We start from the raw sequence: 17,288 nt of genomic DNA, 5'->3' as shown, positions 1-17,288 counted from the left end.
GTGCCTCAGAACCATGAACCTTCACCTGCGTTTTTTTATTAGTATTATTATTCACAGCTGTGCTGAGGGTCTACTAAGAACTGCTCAAACAAAAGGGAAAGTCCACATACATTTAATTTTTCAAGAAAGAATAGGAATGGGTCACTGGGAAAATGACATATTCATCAATAAATTAATATAGTCAGTACCCAAATCAATTGTCTAAGTAGTATTCCTGAGACAAGGACTGACAGATTAAAACAATACATCTACATCTGAGCATCCACAGGGTAACACCTCCAACTGCTCTATGTTTGTCCCATGTAACTCCATTTGCAATGCAAAATGCCTCTCTAATTCCAGTATGTGGAAGCACACTTTAATAAATCATTTTTCAGTCATTCATTCTGAAATGCAAATTATTTTGTATAGAATATCAGAATATCAGTGGTTTTGCTCTTCCTTGTACTATGTTATCCTTAGGCCAACAGCTAATCCTGTAAAAGACTCCCATTTACAGAATTGTATCAACCAAGTTTCCATCTAAGATACTACATAGATTAATAGAATTCACCTTCTCAAAATAACAGCGCATATTTAGTACACCAGACTAAACATCAGGATAGGACCTCAAATCACACACCTATTGTTGCACTCAAGGTTTCAGTTATTTCTATAAAGTTAAACCCTTAAATAAATCTGTGATTATCTAAAAGAACTTATCTCTAAAGCAACCATGAGGATGGATTTAACAATCTGCCTGCAATTTCCCCAGCATTTAGCAAATAGCCCAGCATCAACTCTTCCAGTGACACATTTGCACGCAGGGTCTATTCAGGCATGCTCTGACCACACTGGGACAGGTTGTCTGCAAGTCCCATCTTGATGGCTGCCTTATGAAAGCCCTTTACAAATCTTACATTTACAAAGGCATACATTCTAAACCTTCACTCCATCTCCAACTACAAAGGGAGCTTTTAGGGCAGAATTCGGTCTATAGATTGTTTTGATATATTGATATGACTACTCCATTCACTGTGAAACAATTTTAGCTAATCAAATCAGGAAGATGAATGAACAGACTACTTTCTGTGAATCACAAGTCTATACTAGACAAGAAATACCAGATAGAATGAGAGTTTGTTTTCTGCTTTGACAATATATTATCAGAGGTTAGCTGCTTGAGGAGAAATTAAACTATCACAGCAAAAGCTGTATTTGTATATTTTTCAAAGTTATGTTTGGTAACATAAATGTCAAGAAACTAAGAATAATGAGTTTCAAAGCACAAAAGTTCTATTCCACCTGTAACATGCCCTTGCCCTCTATTAAGATTCTGAAACTAGGCTGAGTATTAAGCTACAATACTGCAGCTACAGAAGGAAGTTAAAGTTATTATGAAATGATTTAGACTGCAGCTTTATACAACACATACACATACATATTATTGTAAAGAAGAACCAATTGTACTTACTTGGGGTGCTAAAGAATAAATTAATGTTCATTTTAGTAATTTTTATCATATCCAGTCTCCATTTATGACTATATACTTATAAAAATATAAATCCACTTCTGATGAGAATTCTACAAGCATGCATATTTCAGGCCGCATCGAAATAAAAAGGGAAATGAACTTATTCATAGAACAGTCTGGGTTGGAAGGGACCTTAAAGATCACCTGATTCCAGCCCCCCTGCCATGAGCAGGGACAACTTCCACTAGACCAGGTCTCTCAAAATCCCATCCAGCCTGGCCTTGAACACTGCCAGGGATGGGGCAGCTTCATCAGGCATTGTTCAGTATCTGGCCATGAAAGTATTGCACAAAACCACAGATGTCAGAACACATATAACTGATTCTAAGAGAGTCTTAACTTTCAGCCACTAAAGACAATACCATAGGGCTCTACTGACCTCAGTGATCTTACAAATTTAAGCCTGTAAGAATTTTACTGATGCTTTGTGCAACTATATGCTGGGGAGCAACATTTTCAAGAGCAGTCAAAGTCTGTATGAACACAATGATTATGGCACAGTGCTGGATCTGTATTTGAAGACAGCAACTAAAACTTCCAAATAGTCTTTTTCAATTACAGCATTTCTATAAAGTTAAGATCCGTTCTTTCAGCTAAAAGAAAAACCTGACTTTATGATCTGTGTAAGTCCTGCTTCTCAACATTAGTGAATGAAAGCTAACAATTTCATTTTCCCTTAAGCAGCCACTCCTCCATATCCAGCCTAGCCTAGTTTAGCTTTCCAAACCAAGAGACCAAACATGCGTTCAGCAGCATTTCATTTTCTGTGCTCCAGTATTTCAGACCACAAAACAACCCAAACAGAATACATACCATGCACCTGTTACAGAACTAATATATGACATGTATATGAGTATTACCATAATTTGGATTTACACAGCTTTATAATACACTATACACAGGGGGTTTTAATAATAAGTCTAAAACATAGAGTTCAGATCAATGGATCTCACACCTCATGTGCCATAGATCATTATCTAATAAGATAAGCTTTATGTATTTAGATCAACCTAAGATTTTTCAATCTCTCTCAAAATTACCAAGTGAAAGAACATAAGAGTTCAGCTGGTGCATCCTTATAATCCCACCAAAGAAAACATCTCATACCAGTCAAGACAAACCCTTCAGATTTGTTCCAGTGATGGAAAAATATAGCATTGGCAGCACCTAGACTGAAAGGAAGGATGGTGCTCAAGCTGCATCACTCAAGGGAGTGGGCTGATCATAATAAAGAAAAGACTAGTTACAAAAACTTGGTTAGAAAAGGAGGGTCATGAATCACTTCCCCATTATCCACAGAGACCACACCACAGATGTCAATCCCCTTAGTATTTTTCTTACCTTCCATGTCCTCCATTTCCAACTACAGTTATCAAGTAATGCCAGTTTCCTAGCCTAGCATCTTTACTGTATCACGTGATCCTGCAAAAGCGGCACCATAGGATACACTTGCAAGGAAGTATTGTAACAGGATAAAATGGAATGTTACAGTAAGAATTTATAGGGGAATCTCAAAGAGTAATGAGAATACAGCCAGAGTAGCCCAACAATTAGCACAGCAGGTCCCCATTGTTCACTGAAATGGAACATCAGGGCTGTATTGCTAACACTTTACCATTACAGACAAGAGGCAAAACTGAAATAGGATTCTTTAAATAGCAGGTGTTTGCAAAGAACTGGCAGTGTCAGACACCCCAAAGTGACAACTAGTCATTTATATCAAACATACAGTAAACTCTGGTCACCTGGCATGACTCCCAGTTCATAGATTGGCTAGAGGAAACTGCTAAGAGTACAGCACAAAGGAAAAGAACAGCCAATGTGAGACAATAGACTGAGCAGAACTGCTGAAATTGCATGGGGGAGTAAAGTGGTTCTAGAAGAATCACTGTATTTTCCTCAAAGATTAAAAAGTTTTAATACTCAGCATACCAAAAGCCCTGGCAATACTTTTGTGGCATGCAAGTTAACTGTCAGCTGTCCATTAAGAGATTACATACAGAGTTAATATGTACCTATGTGCTGATTCCTCTTTAATTCTTCATAAATTTAGCTTCTTCAAACCGCAAGATATATTACAAAAACATGTAATTGTCTACTACTAACAGGTTATTTCAGCAGTTCAATACCTACGCTCTCCAGTTGAGTATGTAGTCACAGTATATCCAGGCAGGGACTACCTTATCAGCAGGGGGTTTTGGCAGGGTTTCTAAACACTACCAGAGTGCCACAAATAAGGAAAACAGAAAATAGAAGTTTTCAGATAGCCTAACCTTACAAAACTTTTTAAAAGACTCTTTTAAAAGAAATGGAGTGTTTTAGTTATCTATGTTATACATATGCCTTGCCATTTCTCAATATTCCCTAAAATTATATTGTTAATAAGTAGCAAAGTTATTTTGTAACACAGTATTTACTTTTATATTGTTTCAGTAGCAGACTATTTTATTTTCATGAAGCAGATCAAAATGGAAACTTAAGACATCCAGCTTTCTCATTGACATTCAAATTCTTTACAGTGCTAGATTCTTCTTTTAAGTGTTCCTTCTCTTTATTCCTCTTTTTGAATCGCCTGTCTTTATATATAAATCTCTCTGAGCAATATATATTTAGTTTTCAGAGACCATTTGGTCAAATTCTAATAATGTCTCCTGGGAGCTGACACCAACTTCCAGCAGCAGGTCATATACTGCAGATTAGAATAATAAAACACATGCTGCTGTGGCTTCAAAAAAGAAAAAAAAAAAAAAAGAAAAATTATGTAAGTCTGTCATTATCAAGCTGAAAAATGAGGTTTTGAAATATCTTGGATGTCTTCTAGACAGAGCTTTCATTTTATTTAAAGACATAAATCCAGTCACTTCTCATTTTTTTTAATTCTTTTAAACCAAAAATGTGCCATTGCAAAGATTTTGTTTCAGATTCCACAATTTTTTGTCCTTACAATAACACAGTGTTACTTAATTGACCAAAATAGAAAGCCTGTATTTTACAAATTTGTATTAAACTGAAATATATCTTTATTTACATAGTACAGCATTTTTTCCTGTTTTGAAATAAAAAATATGTAATTTTATTTCCCATATAAAGGAGCTTGGTTTTAGGTTTTGGGTTTGTTTGGGTTTTTGGTTGGTTTTTGTTTGGGTTTTTTCCCCAAATTCTTTGTGTAAAGGTAAAGTAGATAAGCATCTTGAAACTTAAAGACAAACACTGGCTTAAAAAGAAACTGGTATTTCTCCTCCAGAGTAGCATTATATTAGGCTACCTGTCAATGCAATACAGCTAAATTATATATTTCTCCCTTACAATGCACTATTCTTCATTATAGCATTCCCACTACAAATCCCAGGTGGAGTAAAGTTTGTCATATTTGACCTCTGGTTAAAAGCAATCCACTGCAGAATGATTTTTTACACTACCCTAAAATTAACAGTTCCACATGCATAAATGCTAGCAGGAATCAACATCTCCTGTTTCTTTCTCCGACCTTCAACAACCCTACTCTCCACAGAAAAAGAATAACAGTTTTACAAATGTATAAGCACCACACAGGCACAGGCAGTCTAGAGAGAAACCTCCTTAGCAGTTGTGAAGGAAAAACATGAGAAAGCTTCCACAAAGAGAAATTTAGAGAGCTCAAAAGAAAAACAAAAAGGAAGAGGTGTGAATATTTAAAATATTCCCAATACTCACTGAAAGCAGCCACTGCAAGAGCCAGTGTGACAATAATGGAGACCCAGGAAACCCACAATGCCTTCTTTCTGTAGCTTTGAGCTTCATGAGGTTTTAGCCTTGTACTGCTTTCTAGTAAACCTGATAAGCAATAAGCAAAGAGGGTATGAACAATACATTGCTCCTTTTAAAAACACAGCTGTGTTAGTTCAGACCTAGATCACATATTTACATTACATATAAAATCAATACAGAATCAAATTCTGCTCACATTATGAAGATTAATTGAATGAAGCTACCAGAAACATTCAAGTAAGCACGGAGAGCACACACAAGGTGTTTTGACTTCACACAGAAAGACCCACACATCAGCAACTTGAAAAGAGTCTGCAATTGTAGGGCAGTTACAGAAATTCACACAGCTTACTTTTCCATCTGTACATCTACACAAGAAAGGGCTCAGTCCTACAGTCAGATCAAAATGCATTTCAGGACTTCAGGATCCTGAACATAGTTAACAAAAGAAAAACTTGTGCTCACCAGTCTCTGCAAAATAACCTACCAATGCATAGGAATACACTGCAGATATTGAGCAAAGTAGAAAGGGGCATACTTTAGAATCAAAGCTATTGCAGATGAAAAAAAAAAAACTCTTGAAGCATAACATCCTTCATGTGAGGTAGGAATACATCCTTATCTAAAACTAACTGAAGAACGAATCTGCCCTTATTACAATCTGTTGAACACAAGTGAATGGGATGGCTTTCTCTCATTTTTGATGCTTTCAATTTGTAAAAGTCTTTTGTCCACTCATCTTAAACCACAGAGAAGAATTCAGGTTAAAAATAAAGAAAACACAACATTATTTGGTTTTCATCCTCCCAGTCTAGATCTTAAGCTGCTTTTAAATGCATCCAGAATTTAACACAGTTGCTGTCTGTATATCCCATGCAGATTCTTTTGTGCTTAATATATTCATCTAATTTAAAACATACATTCTTTTTCATCAGCAAGTTCCAGCTTAAATCTGCTTAACTGAAGAGAACACCTGATGGCTTTCAACTTTCTTAATGAACTACTTCATAAAACGTGGGTGATCCCTCTTAGATGATGATCATTTTTCGAGGCACTTCTCTGCACTGAATGCATTGAACTAGAGCACTGGTTTAATAGAACCTCTCAGCAGCTGGTATAAGGTCTCAGACAAAGGGTTGAGAGCAGAGTCTCTGGCAGACTCGGCAGCAGATTAAAACACAGCTGAAGCTGTTACCATCCTTACCTTCCCCAGTTTTCTCCCTGAGGGCTGTTGCCACTTTCAAGGAAGGGACACTTGATCTAGTTATTGGTAAAATTCTGAACCTACAACATGTTTAACCAAGGTAATTAATGTTAACAGATATTAATTTCAACTGACTGCAATATACTGGCTGAAAAGTGCAATGGTTTTGGAATCAATACAGAAGGGAATCAGACATCTCTGCCTCAGGGACAGCAATGTGTCAGCAGAGGGGCAGGCATCCAGGGGTAGTAACAATTCAAACCACCAGATTTTATTCTGCCACTGATTTTGATCCTAGCATAATTGGTGGGATTCACACTGACTTGGAAAGGTTCTTGGTGCTTTTTTCACCTCAAATACAATAAAGCAGAGTTAAGTTTCTTTATGACTGATCAGAAAGCTTCTGTGGGAATTTCATGCTTATACTGTCTTTTTAGAAAAATTAAAGTATTACCTCACTTTTGCGCTACACACTCCCCTCCTTATGAATGGAAAAAGAATTTGCAAACTTACATGCACTAAGCTCTATATTGAAGTAATGTTTGTTTCTTCTTATGTGCATTCTCTGCCTGTTTAATGCATGAAAACTACCAGATGACAATTCTGAAAGGTTTGAGTCTTTTACTGATGCTACTGCACAGCTATTTCTCACATAGACCGCTTTCATTTGTGTGAATATTTTTTTATCTCTACCCAATGTCTGGCCTAAATTCTGCTACTACACATAATGATGCAAACTGCTGTCTGATATGAGGTAATCAACAATACATCTTGAAATATAGGAGATACTTTTACTCATATAAGCATAGAGAATACACATCTCACATTTTGTGTCCTCACCCCTCTTGATCCCCTTCCCCAAATCAAGGATTCTAAATTGCAGTTCAAATCTTGTTGGAATGTAAAACAAAATAGGTATTCTTAGCCAATTTTGATTCTCAGTATCTCAAATCTCAAACAAACACACACCAGAATGACAGACATCCTCACCTGTTTCTTTCCTCAAAGAAATCCTGTAATTCATGGCTACAGCTCACTATTATCTTGGAAGTCCAACATACACAGTTGATGCTTATAAATCAAATAATATCCTAATTAAACTGGGAAATGAATAATAAGTCCCACAGCTAGCAAAGCACTGCTGATTACGATTCACATGTCAAGCACGTGTCCAATATGACACAGACCGCAATCCTTATAAAACTGAACCACTTCTGATGTGTGTGTTTCTCTCTCAAAATGGCTGGCATATTCTAGCCGTCAGAGATGTGATTCCTTCCTAGAATAATTGAAATAATTTTTCTGTAATTCCAATTTTCACCCCTGAAAAAGACCGTATTATTCTTACGAGTGTCCTAGGGGATGGCACGCAAAACCACAAAATCATTAACATGACTACCAAGCCCATAGCATGAAAATTATTTAGAAGCAACGACAGCTCATTAATTTACACACAACAACACAATTCACAAGGTAAACCTCCATATTTTTTCCACTGACCATAAGAAAACAGGTTCTAAGCATCCACAGGAGGCTGAAAGATAATCTGTCAGTATGACCTGTGTTGCTACAAAAATAAAAGGTAGCATTTACTGATAAAATTTTTCCACCCTGAAATTAACAAACTGAGAAATTTTATTGCCATTAATTTATTTAACACATAGATATCCTTAAGGTAAAGAAAAGATGATGAGCTGGTTAAAGCCACTGGATTTTTACTTTATCTTTCAATACCTTCACATATTAACAGATTTTCTTCCCATAAAAAAATCAGAAGGAGAAAAAACCTGCCTAACAGTTGCAGAACACAAGCTTGGCATATTTGTGAAGTGATTCTAGGATATTCTTTACCATATGCTGACTTACCAGAAGTACTTTTCTATTTGGCTAAGGGATCATTCTAAAATGTCAAGTTATAATTTGTGAAAGGATAAGGCTAACAGAAAAACTGTTCACCTAAGATGTTAATTTAAGGACCCCATCCACAAAATTATCACTGGTTTTGAATCTGACTCTTAAAGAGCAAATATCTTGTTCCAAAATTTAGGGTTAGTTTTTATTTTTAGCAAACATGGAAGTATCAGCTCTATAATTGAATCTGCTATGATTCATTGGAAAGGATCATAAGGAAAAGTACAATCTAAAAGGACAGACTGTAATAATTTCAATAGGGACAACCTGCAAAAAGCATACCAGATTTTCCCTTGCAATGACTGGGAATTATCCTGGTAGGTGGAATTGGTGACTACAGGAAAGGCTAAAAGAAAGCTACTGCAAGGGCCATAGAAATACCATGAAGTCAGAGAAGGAAATAAAGTCAGCAGCTTTAGTCTCAATTCCCTCCTAGAAAGAGATATAAGGTTAGGTATGACAGACAGTCTCCTTTTGGAATTACCCTTAATACCTAATGGTCCAGCTTTCATCTTTAGATGTTATACTGAGCACAAATTACAAATTTCTGTAGTCAAGCTCCCACGTTTGAACCATAATCAAAATTCCCAATTCCCATTATTTAAACAGAACTGAAGCCTCGAATGCCCTCAGTCTCAATGTCTGTCCTCTGCCATTGGCAGTGACAACAAGGCTGCCCCTGAAGAAAGGGCTGTCCCCAGCCCAGGCATGACTGAAAGCTGTCAGGGAAGACAGTGACTGCTCTTCCCCTTTACTTCTCTGCTTCTCACTAGGATCTGCAAGCAGGCACAAGCATTTGGAAAACCAGGGAAAGAAAAGGAAATACAGAGATTACGTAGGATGGGATGAAAACCAAAAACACAAGGGACTCAGGGATGCTGAAAGCAAACAAAAAAAAAAGAGAAAAGGCAACAGAGAGATCAAGCAAAGCTTGTGTGTGAAATAAAAAAATGGAGACAAATTACGTGGAAGAGGAGCCTAGAGGCATTGTGGAGGACAAGGCAATGGGGAGGGTTAAAATGGCAGCTCTTTACGGGCAGCAGGTGAGTACCTCACATGCTATTTAACAAATATCTGAAATAGGTGTGCTTCACATTAAAGATTATCACGGTTTGGAGCGGGCAGCTTTCCATCCCTGGCCACATATTTAGGCAAATAATAAAAAAACAACCACGAGTAATGTGGAAGTGCATTACACTGTAGCGGAAGGAGGACAAGGAGTAAGGTAAGCCCCCTTACTTCGCTACCCAGCCTGGCTGCAGCGGCCACCACAGAAACACCCCGTTATGCCCCCGCTCGGGAAGTGGCTGCCACCAGCCCCGCCTGCAAGTAACTTCAGAGGCGAGCAGACCTCCGGCACTGCCTGACGCTGGCGGGCACTACCTGCCCCTCCCCGGAGTCCCCTGGGTCCCCGACGCTGCCTGCGCCCGCGGCCCAGGCTCTGCTCTCGCAGGTGGGGCGGGAGCGGCGCCATGTGCCACCGCCCGCCCGCCGGTACCCGCTCCCCGCCAGGCAGCCAAGTTTTTGGGCGAGGTGGGAGCAGCCACGAATAGTTTATGAAAATACCGTAAAGCTACCGTGGGGTGGCTTCTCTTGCACCAGAGCTAAAAAGGGGAAAAGCTCCGAGGGCGGAAGGGAGGGGATGTTAAGCGAGCGCCCGTTGCGAGCTCAGGGAGAGGCGGCCGAGGGGGTGCTGAGCCGGCGGCAGGTCAGGGCGAGAGCTGGGCCTGCAGGCCCTCACGATGCTGGAGGCAGGGGCTGCTGGGGTCGAAGGGAACAGCAAGGGAGTCTGCAGGAGACCGGGGGGGCTGAGGAGCACGGCGGGCGGCTGCGAGCGCAGAGCGGCTGGCTGGGGCAGTTAGGCGGGCAGGAGCCGGTGTGCAGCAGCCAGGGCTGAGAAAGAGGGGGCAAAACGGGCTGCTGTGGCGGAACGGGGAGGAGGGTACGCGTCTAGGAGAGCGAGCCGCCAGGGTTCTGCGGAGAGGGCTGAAGGAAAAGCTGTCGGGTGTTAGGCGTCTCGGGTCGGAGGGGAGGTAACGCCACGGAGGGCAGCGTGCAGGAAGGCAGGTGCTCACCTCTGTCCTCTAGCCCCTCACTAAACTGCCCGCTGTCCCCGATCCGCAGCTGCTCCTGCTGGTGCTGCTCCCTGGGGGGCACTGGCGGGCTGGCCCCGGGGGGCTGCACGATGGCGGGGTCCGGAGTGGTGTCTAGAGGGGCAGCGGACGGCTCCATGTTTTGCGGGGCGGCGGGAAGCGGCTGGCGACTGTGGCTGCGAAGCGAGGAGCGAGCGGAGCATCCAGCCCGGGTGCGAGCCCAGGGAGAGGAGGAGACTCCGGCTCAGAGCATCAGGGAGACGAGGACAGGCAGCAAACAAACTCCTCCGGCTGCTCTCCGCCAGCCGCCTCATCACTAACCTCGGCGGCTGCGGAGGGAGGGCAGGTGGGAGAGCGGTGCCGCCTCCCCGTACTGCCCGTCCCCTCCCCGCCCCAGGGAGCGCCTCGGGCGGCGAGAGCGGCGCCCGGCTCTGCAGTGAGGCGGGGGCCGGGACCGGGCGGCAGTTTGTCCCCGTGTGGGGCGGTGGGGCGGGAAGAGGTGGCGGGAAGGGCTCTGGTAAAGTGCTCTCAGGGGCTTCTCGCCCTCAAGAGCCCGCAGTCACCTGCGAAAGGCGCAGCAGGACCTTGAGCTTTAAGGTACATCCCGAGGTCGGCCGAGGGAGCAGGAGGCCTTCGTTCACCATAGCAGGCTTTGCCTTCCTCCTCTCCCTCCTCCCCGCACCAAATCTCTCAGGGAGAAGAGTTGTCCAGTGACTGTCTAAACATGGAGCCCCAGTGCAGAAGAGTGAGAAGCAAACGCTGCTCCTAAGGGCTGTGGGTGCTGCCACTGTGGAGCAAGGCTCTGTCAGCCTCACCTCCCTGGACACAGGTAAAGACCCAGCGCTCCCCTTTGCTGTGGGATTTGCTTGTTCTCCATTCACTGTAGCCCTCTTTCAAGATCAGAGCTGAACTGCCACACACATGCACCTCAGAATCCCCAGCACTGACCTTTTGTTATGCTGACAGTTGGGTTTAGCTTAAAAAATGGCCTAGAACATACAGCCATCTCACACTGAAGCGTGGGATTAGAGCTGGAGGCTTGCTAGTGTTCAGGGCTATTCTTGATTCACTCACCTGCTGCTCCTAGGGCTGCAGAAGAGTGCAGGGAAACAAAACGTTAGAAGAACAGAAATGTGAAAAAAAAAATGCATAATTTTACATATAGATCTGTGCTAGAGCTGCTTTCTTTTCCACTGGTTTCTAATAACTAGAGAGGTGCAAATAAACAAAAACATTTTCTGTGCTAGCACAGTCTCCCATTTGCTTGTGTACTAGCATGCAAATAAATTTTATTCTGACTTGAGTCTAGGAAAATGACAGAAGACAATTAGATTATGCAGCCCAGATCCTCAGCTGATATGTATGGATATAATCCCCATTTAACTTATACAAAGATCATGTTCCATTTCTCTTTTGAGAAATTGGCAAATCTGGGGAGTATGGATATGACAGGAGGAAATTAATATTTATGCTAGCATATAAACTGTCAGAATCTTGCTGATGTCAGCCTTCAAAGTTTTTCAGTATTTTAGTTATGCCTATTTGGGAATGATTAGTGAAACATTACTACCAAAACGTTAATTTATGCTTCTTAATGTTGTATGCTAATGTTCAAAATCTTTTAGTTGTATTTTAAGGCAGCAACTATTTGAAAAAGTAAATATAAGTAAATGTTGACGTAAGTGACATAAGATACCGGTTTAGAAACTGATTTGCATTCTGGCAGCCTGTTGTGGCGTGAGGGATTGGTATTTTCTGTTTACCTAATCCGATGATTTCTTTGAGTATGGTTGCCATACCTACTATATGAAATGGTTTTGAAGTCTTCATGCCTCTCACCTAAATTTCATCTTCACCCTTAGCTAGTCTACCCTGCTGAATGATCCCAGAGCTCTTGCTCTTCTGGTTGGATTGGCATTAGTATGAGTACAAGCAACACCAAAAGTATTTTCTTTTTCCCTCATGAAATGGATAGTAAATTACAAAGTGCCTGTTTGATGTTAATGTCAAAAGAGGTTCTTATGCGCATAAACTAACACAAGTGAGTTTTTTTGAGAATTCACTTGGGGTTTTGGGGTTTGGGCTGAGTTAAGAGGGTTTCGAAACTAGTAACTCTATAAAACAGATACGGTTATTTTCTTTATGGGCTGTTTATTATGCTCTTGTGAACTTGAACCTGCAAGATATGAGAGTAGATCTGTATGTGTTTGCATGTGAGAGACAAGTAAAAAGTAGCAAATACATTTCATTGCTTGCCATAAGTAATAGATTGTCATGTCTATGACACTCAGCCATGTCTATGACATAAAATGTGTTTGTGAAGTGAAAACCCTTAAATAAGTAGAACCAGTTCTGTAACCTGGTCAGAGACAAGGGACTGGGGCCAAATCGCTTTTCAAGACCAGGCAGGGATACAGTCACCTTTGGTGAATCAGTTTAGGATGCGGAGTGCATCCAGTACAAGCCATGAACAATCCCCCAAAACTGCTGCAATAGACAGAATGCTCCGGAATGCAATTATTGCAAGTTCTTTCCTCTTCTAGGGAAATTAGTCTGTACCCAGTCCATTCCAGAAGGAACTTTCTTATTCCTTGCATAACTGACATCTTGACTAGTGACTGTTAATGGACACTACCTCCTTTCTGTAAGTCTCTCTAGCTATTGTGTATTCTTAAAACTTTCAGAAATCAACCCAAGAGTAAAGTGCCTGGAGATTCCTAATTCCTTTCTTTAAAAGGAGGTGAAAGGGGTAGGTTTGCAAATTATTTGAAAGAAATCTGCAACTAGGAACTGCAAACCACAAGTTTTAAACTTTAATATGTTCCTTTTTCTTTCTTTTAGTTGTCTCAATTGCTATTCTTACATAAAACTGTGTCTGGCAGGGGCTGCAGCTGTGTCTATTTGTATAAATGCTATAGTGTTCAGTCTGTAGCAAAGAATATGAGGCTTGCAAAGAGTATTATAGTTTCTTTAAATGACTCTTCAGTGCTTTCAAACATGGCCTCACATGAGAAGGGATATACTCTGCATTTAGCAAATACAAATTCAAAACATTAAGCAGATCCACAATGAAGGGCCTTTCAGACCCGACCATTATTCATATAAGCTAGCTACTAAAAGCAGAAAGACTGACATATCATAGCAGCTGGAAGCTGCTTTCCAGCATCACCTCTTATTTCTCATGACATGTCTTTAGCTCAAAGTATATTACTTTGGATAAAGGTACAGGACTACGGTTTTAAAGACATGAATCCTGTTTTCCAGCCCTGTTGGACTTCTTGTGTAGGAAGCCCGCTGGCAAAGTCAATGAAAAGAAAAAGGCCTGACCCTAATAGCTATATTAGTGTATGATTCTATTTCTTGGCCTCTCAAAATCCTCTTTGTTGGATATGAATAAGGACAATCTGAAATGCTTTTTTTTTTTTTTTAAAAAAAAAAAAAAGAGCCACATCTCTGCATTCAACCTAAATAGACTAATGCCATCCCGTACTCTGGCTGCTGCAAGATTAATACACACTTGCAAAACTTTGTTCTTGGTTGGAACTGCCTGTAATCTCCGTAATATTTTGGCTTCTGGAGAGAGGTGATTCCAGAAAAGATGGAGGTCGTTTGCACCACAGCAACCAGCAACAACAGAGAACTTACCTTGTTTTTCTTCACCTGTATTTTTCTGTGGTATTGTTTAGTTGTGGTTATTTGTGGTGGTTCTTTTCTCCCCTTTTTTTTTTTGTGCTCTTCCTCCTTCCTTCTATTGAATAAATGAAAAATATTAATCAGATTTGAGAGTCTTCCTCCAGGCCACCCTAACTCTCAGCAAAGTCAGAGAAAGAACTTCAATTACATTTGATGAAAATTCAATTAGGTCCATAATTTTATTATTTTCCAAGGTAGAGCTTTTCCTGAGGTAATAAGCAATATCTGGGCAGTAGGTTGGGCTACTTTCCTAAGTTACAGTCCCTTTGTTACACTTAAAGGTTATTCCCATTTATTCACCGTCAGCACCCATTATGGAATGGCAAAGAGTAGTATGTTGCAAAGTAGAGCCAGTGGGCGACAGTGGCAACACAGGTCCTGGTCCATCAGTGAGGAAGTGGTCACTGTATGAAAGCAGAACATCGGTTGTTCCTCTTCAGTTTATGTGGAATAAAAATAAATCCATTTTCATTGTAAGCAAGTTTGGGTATGTTGGCATTAGATGTTCATTTGTCATTCTAAATATGAGAGCTGCCTCTATTCTGGACTTTCTGGTTTTCCTTTTCTTTTCAGCACTACTCACTGTAATGTTTTCCCTTGAATTAGCAGAACACAGGTGTATTCAGAGGCTCCTGATGCTTGATTTCATTGATGCTAATTAGTCAATGTTCCATACTGACCATCATCATAAGTGCAGCACTTAATTTAAGAGCAGTGTTGCATATTTGGAAAGAGTTGATCAGCTGGCCCATCAATTATTTTTTAGTAAGTTTAGAGGCATAACAGCCAGATAATGATACTGTCACCAGTCACACAAAACTGCCTTTTTCTGGCAACAAAATGCTATATTTGTCTCTGGCACTGTATTGCAGTATCAGGGAGTGCTGGTATAAGCCGGCATGGTTTATTAGTTCGGCCTATCAGATGTCTCATGACTGACATTCAGAAGAAAATGCTCACTTCTTACTTTTATCAGTATGCCTTTCATGGAACTGTAGAAGGAGGTAATAACATCATTCAGTTTTACAGGAGATACATCCAAAATAAAATGAAGTACCAATCCAATTCTAAATCGATAGGCAGCCATCAGTCATGTAAAGTTCGTCGCTATGGATAATCTTCAGTGTTACTCCTTTAGGACCAAAGTCTGAGATTGATTCAGAATGTTATTTTGAAAAAAAGAATATGATAATTCAGTATCTTTCCCTTCAGGCTGTAAAAAAGTGCCTATAATATGGTTCCCAGAGAACACAGCATGAGGTGACCTTGGTAAGTAATTGATGACACCTCGGATAAGCACCTACTCTTCCTCTGTATGATGTTGTTCTAGAATCATATTTGCAAAGAATACCAAACTTGGTAAGAGCCACAAGCATTAATAAACTCCATTGTGACAACAAAGGAGGAGTAAAATTATAGAATGCAAAATATGTAATTTTAAAGTGAGGAGAAGATCTTGAAAAAGATTCTTCACAGTGAGCACTTTCCATCTTGAAAGTATTTTAAAGGCTGGTTTTGTCTCCCATATTTACATGACAATTTTAACTCAAAAAGTTTACCCACAGAAATTAAACTTACTAGTTTGTTGAAAGAAGTATTATGCACTCATGCAAGACTACATGCCTCTATTCTAAACAATGTTATTTCTTCATACCACTGAAGAAATTTTGTTTCCAGTTTTTATGAAACTGAGTAAAACTGACTTATTTGACAGTGGCTTTATTTCATTGCTAATATTCATGAGTATTGAAGAGGAATGGAAGGGAAAATAAACTGAATTTTAAGGAGGTAGCAACCTGTTAAGTAATAATTTCCTCCCCCCCCCCCCCCCCCCCGCTTCCCATGTAACTTGGAGAGATCTTTCTTCCAGTGAGAGACTAACCATAGCCTAAAAGATGACATAAGCATAAACAGCTGAGATTTCATTTGTGCATCAAAGAAAAGAAAGAAAGCTAGGAAATTCCTAGGAAGCAAAAGTCAGTATAATTTTATAATAAACCTGTCTTATTACTTACAATTACTTGATGATAATTCCTATCAAAAATCTTCTTAGTGGCCAGACACTTCCAATGTATTTGCATAACTTCATGTTTTCTCCTGTATCTTTGCAGAATTTATACACAATTTTCCATGAAGTTTATATGATTAACCATGAGATGATGTGAACTACAGAAATCACAAAACTACTACTACTAATTATTATTATTATTATTTACAGATTGGGTCACTTTTCCTTTTGCCAAACCAATGACCATTCCTCCTGATGTGCCTGTCTACCAAGGCTTTTTCCCACATGTCAGACCTAAGTTTCTTTAAGAAAGCTGTATGCCAGGGTAGACACATCTTTGTTTCCTAGTCAGGTTAGACTCATGCATTTATGAAATATTTATAATTCATAAATCTAACCTTATGCATCAAAAAAAAAAAAAATAAGTCATAATCCCTACCTTGAAGGTAAGGATTTAATGACAAAAGGAACTAGTTTCATTTACTTATGGGATTTGCCTGTGTCAGAAAACAGATCTAATAAATTTTATGGGGAATAGTACCCAACTTGCATCTATTTTCTCTTCCAGTATTTTAAATTGTAATTTGTGATTTGGGTTCATATGTTATTCCTTGGTAATTAGTGTCAACAGAAGAAGAGTAATTTCTTTCTTTTTTTTTCTTGCTGTATTTTGATCTTTTATCAAAAGACCAGGTATTTGAGGGACTGACTTTTCTACTAATCTATTGCAGTAAGATTTATATTGCTTGTACTCTACTGGTAACTAAGTACTCCACGGCTCACTTTTCCTGTGAGTTGTTTGATAATATTTGTGATGTGTCAAATACCAAATCCATATTGTTTAATGAGCTGGAAAAGAGTATCTTATCCTTTTCTTACACCAAGTGAATTGTCACTAGGATTCTGTACATTCCAACTTGAGTATTTAGCTAAGATGATTATAGAAAGTGTTTGAAAAAAAAGAACGATAGCCCCAGCCAAAATGAATAGTTTGCAAAACATGTTCTTCATAATCAGGAAACTATGCATATTTTATTATGTGCTAGTTGGCTTTTTTTTTTTTTTTTGTTACTTCTGCTCAAGCATATGTTTGGCACTTTAAATCATTTAACCTTTCTA

At 39.8% G+C, this 17,288-nt stretch overlaps 3 protein-coding genes across 4 annotated transcripts in view; 1 reads left to right on the top strand and 2 right to left on the bottom strand.

Moving 5' to 3' along the window:
• TMEM163 (transmembrane protein 163) overlaps positions 1–10,871 on the bottom strand; it is a 98,665-nt gene extending 87,794 nt beyond the window's left edge. The window contains exons 1-2 of one of the 2 annotated variants that reach the window (XM_062606230.1): positions 10,451–10,871; positions 5,207–5,326 (exon numbers count right to left, since the gene is read on the bottom strand). In XM_062606230.1, the coding sequence (XP_062462214.1) occupies positions 5,207–5,326; positions 10,451–10,607 (277 nt within the window). In that variant the 5' untranslated portion in view covers positions 10,608–10,871. The remainder of the gene's footprint in view (positions 1–5,206; positions 5,327–10,450) is intronic. The other variant, XM_062606238.1, reaches the window with a different exon arrangement.
• ZRANB3 (zinc finger RANBP2-type containing 3) overlaps positions 1–17,288 on the bottom strand; it is a 494,211-nt gene that overhangs the window by 311,391 nt on the left and 165,532 nt on the right. The window lies entirely within an intron of this gene.
• Positions 11,141–17,288, top strand: part of ACMSD (aminocarboxymuconate semialdehyde decarboxylase) — a 47,257-nt gene continuing 41,109 nt past the window's right edge. The window contains exon 1 of the mRNA XM_062606207.1: positions 11,141–11,297. The gene's annotated coding sequence lies outside the window, so the exon portion shown is untranslated. The remainder of the gene's footprint in view (positions 11,298–17,288) is intronic.

Source organism: Pezoporus occidentalis, unplaced genomic scaffold, assembly GCF_034315485.1.
Source record: "Pezoporus occidentalis ecotype Australia unplaced genomic scaffold, CSIRO_AGI_Poc_V1 ctg12, whole genome shotgun sequence".
In the NCBI taxonomy this organism is placed as follows: Eukaryota; Metazoa; Chordata; class Aves; order Psittaciformes; family Psittacidae; genus Pezoporus; species Pezoporus occidentalis.
This window is presented reverse-complemented; position numbering and strand designations above follow the sequence as displayed.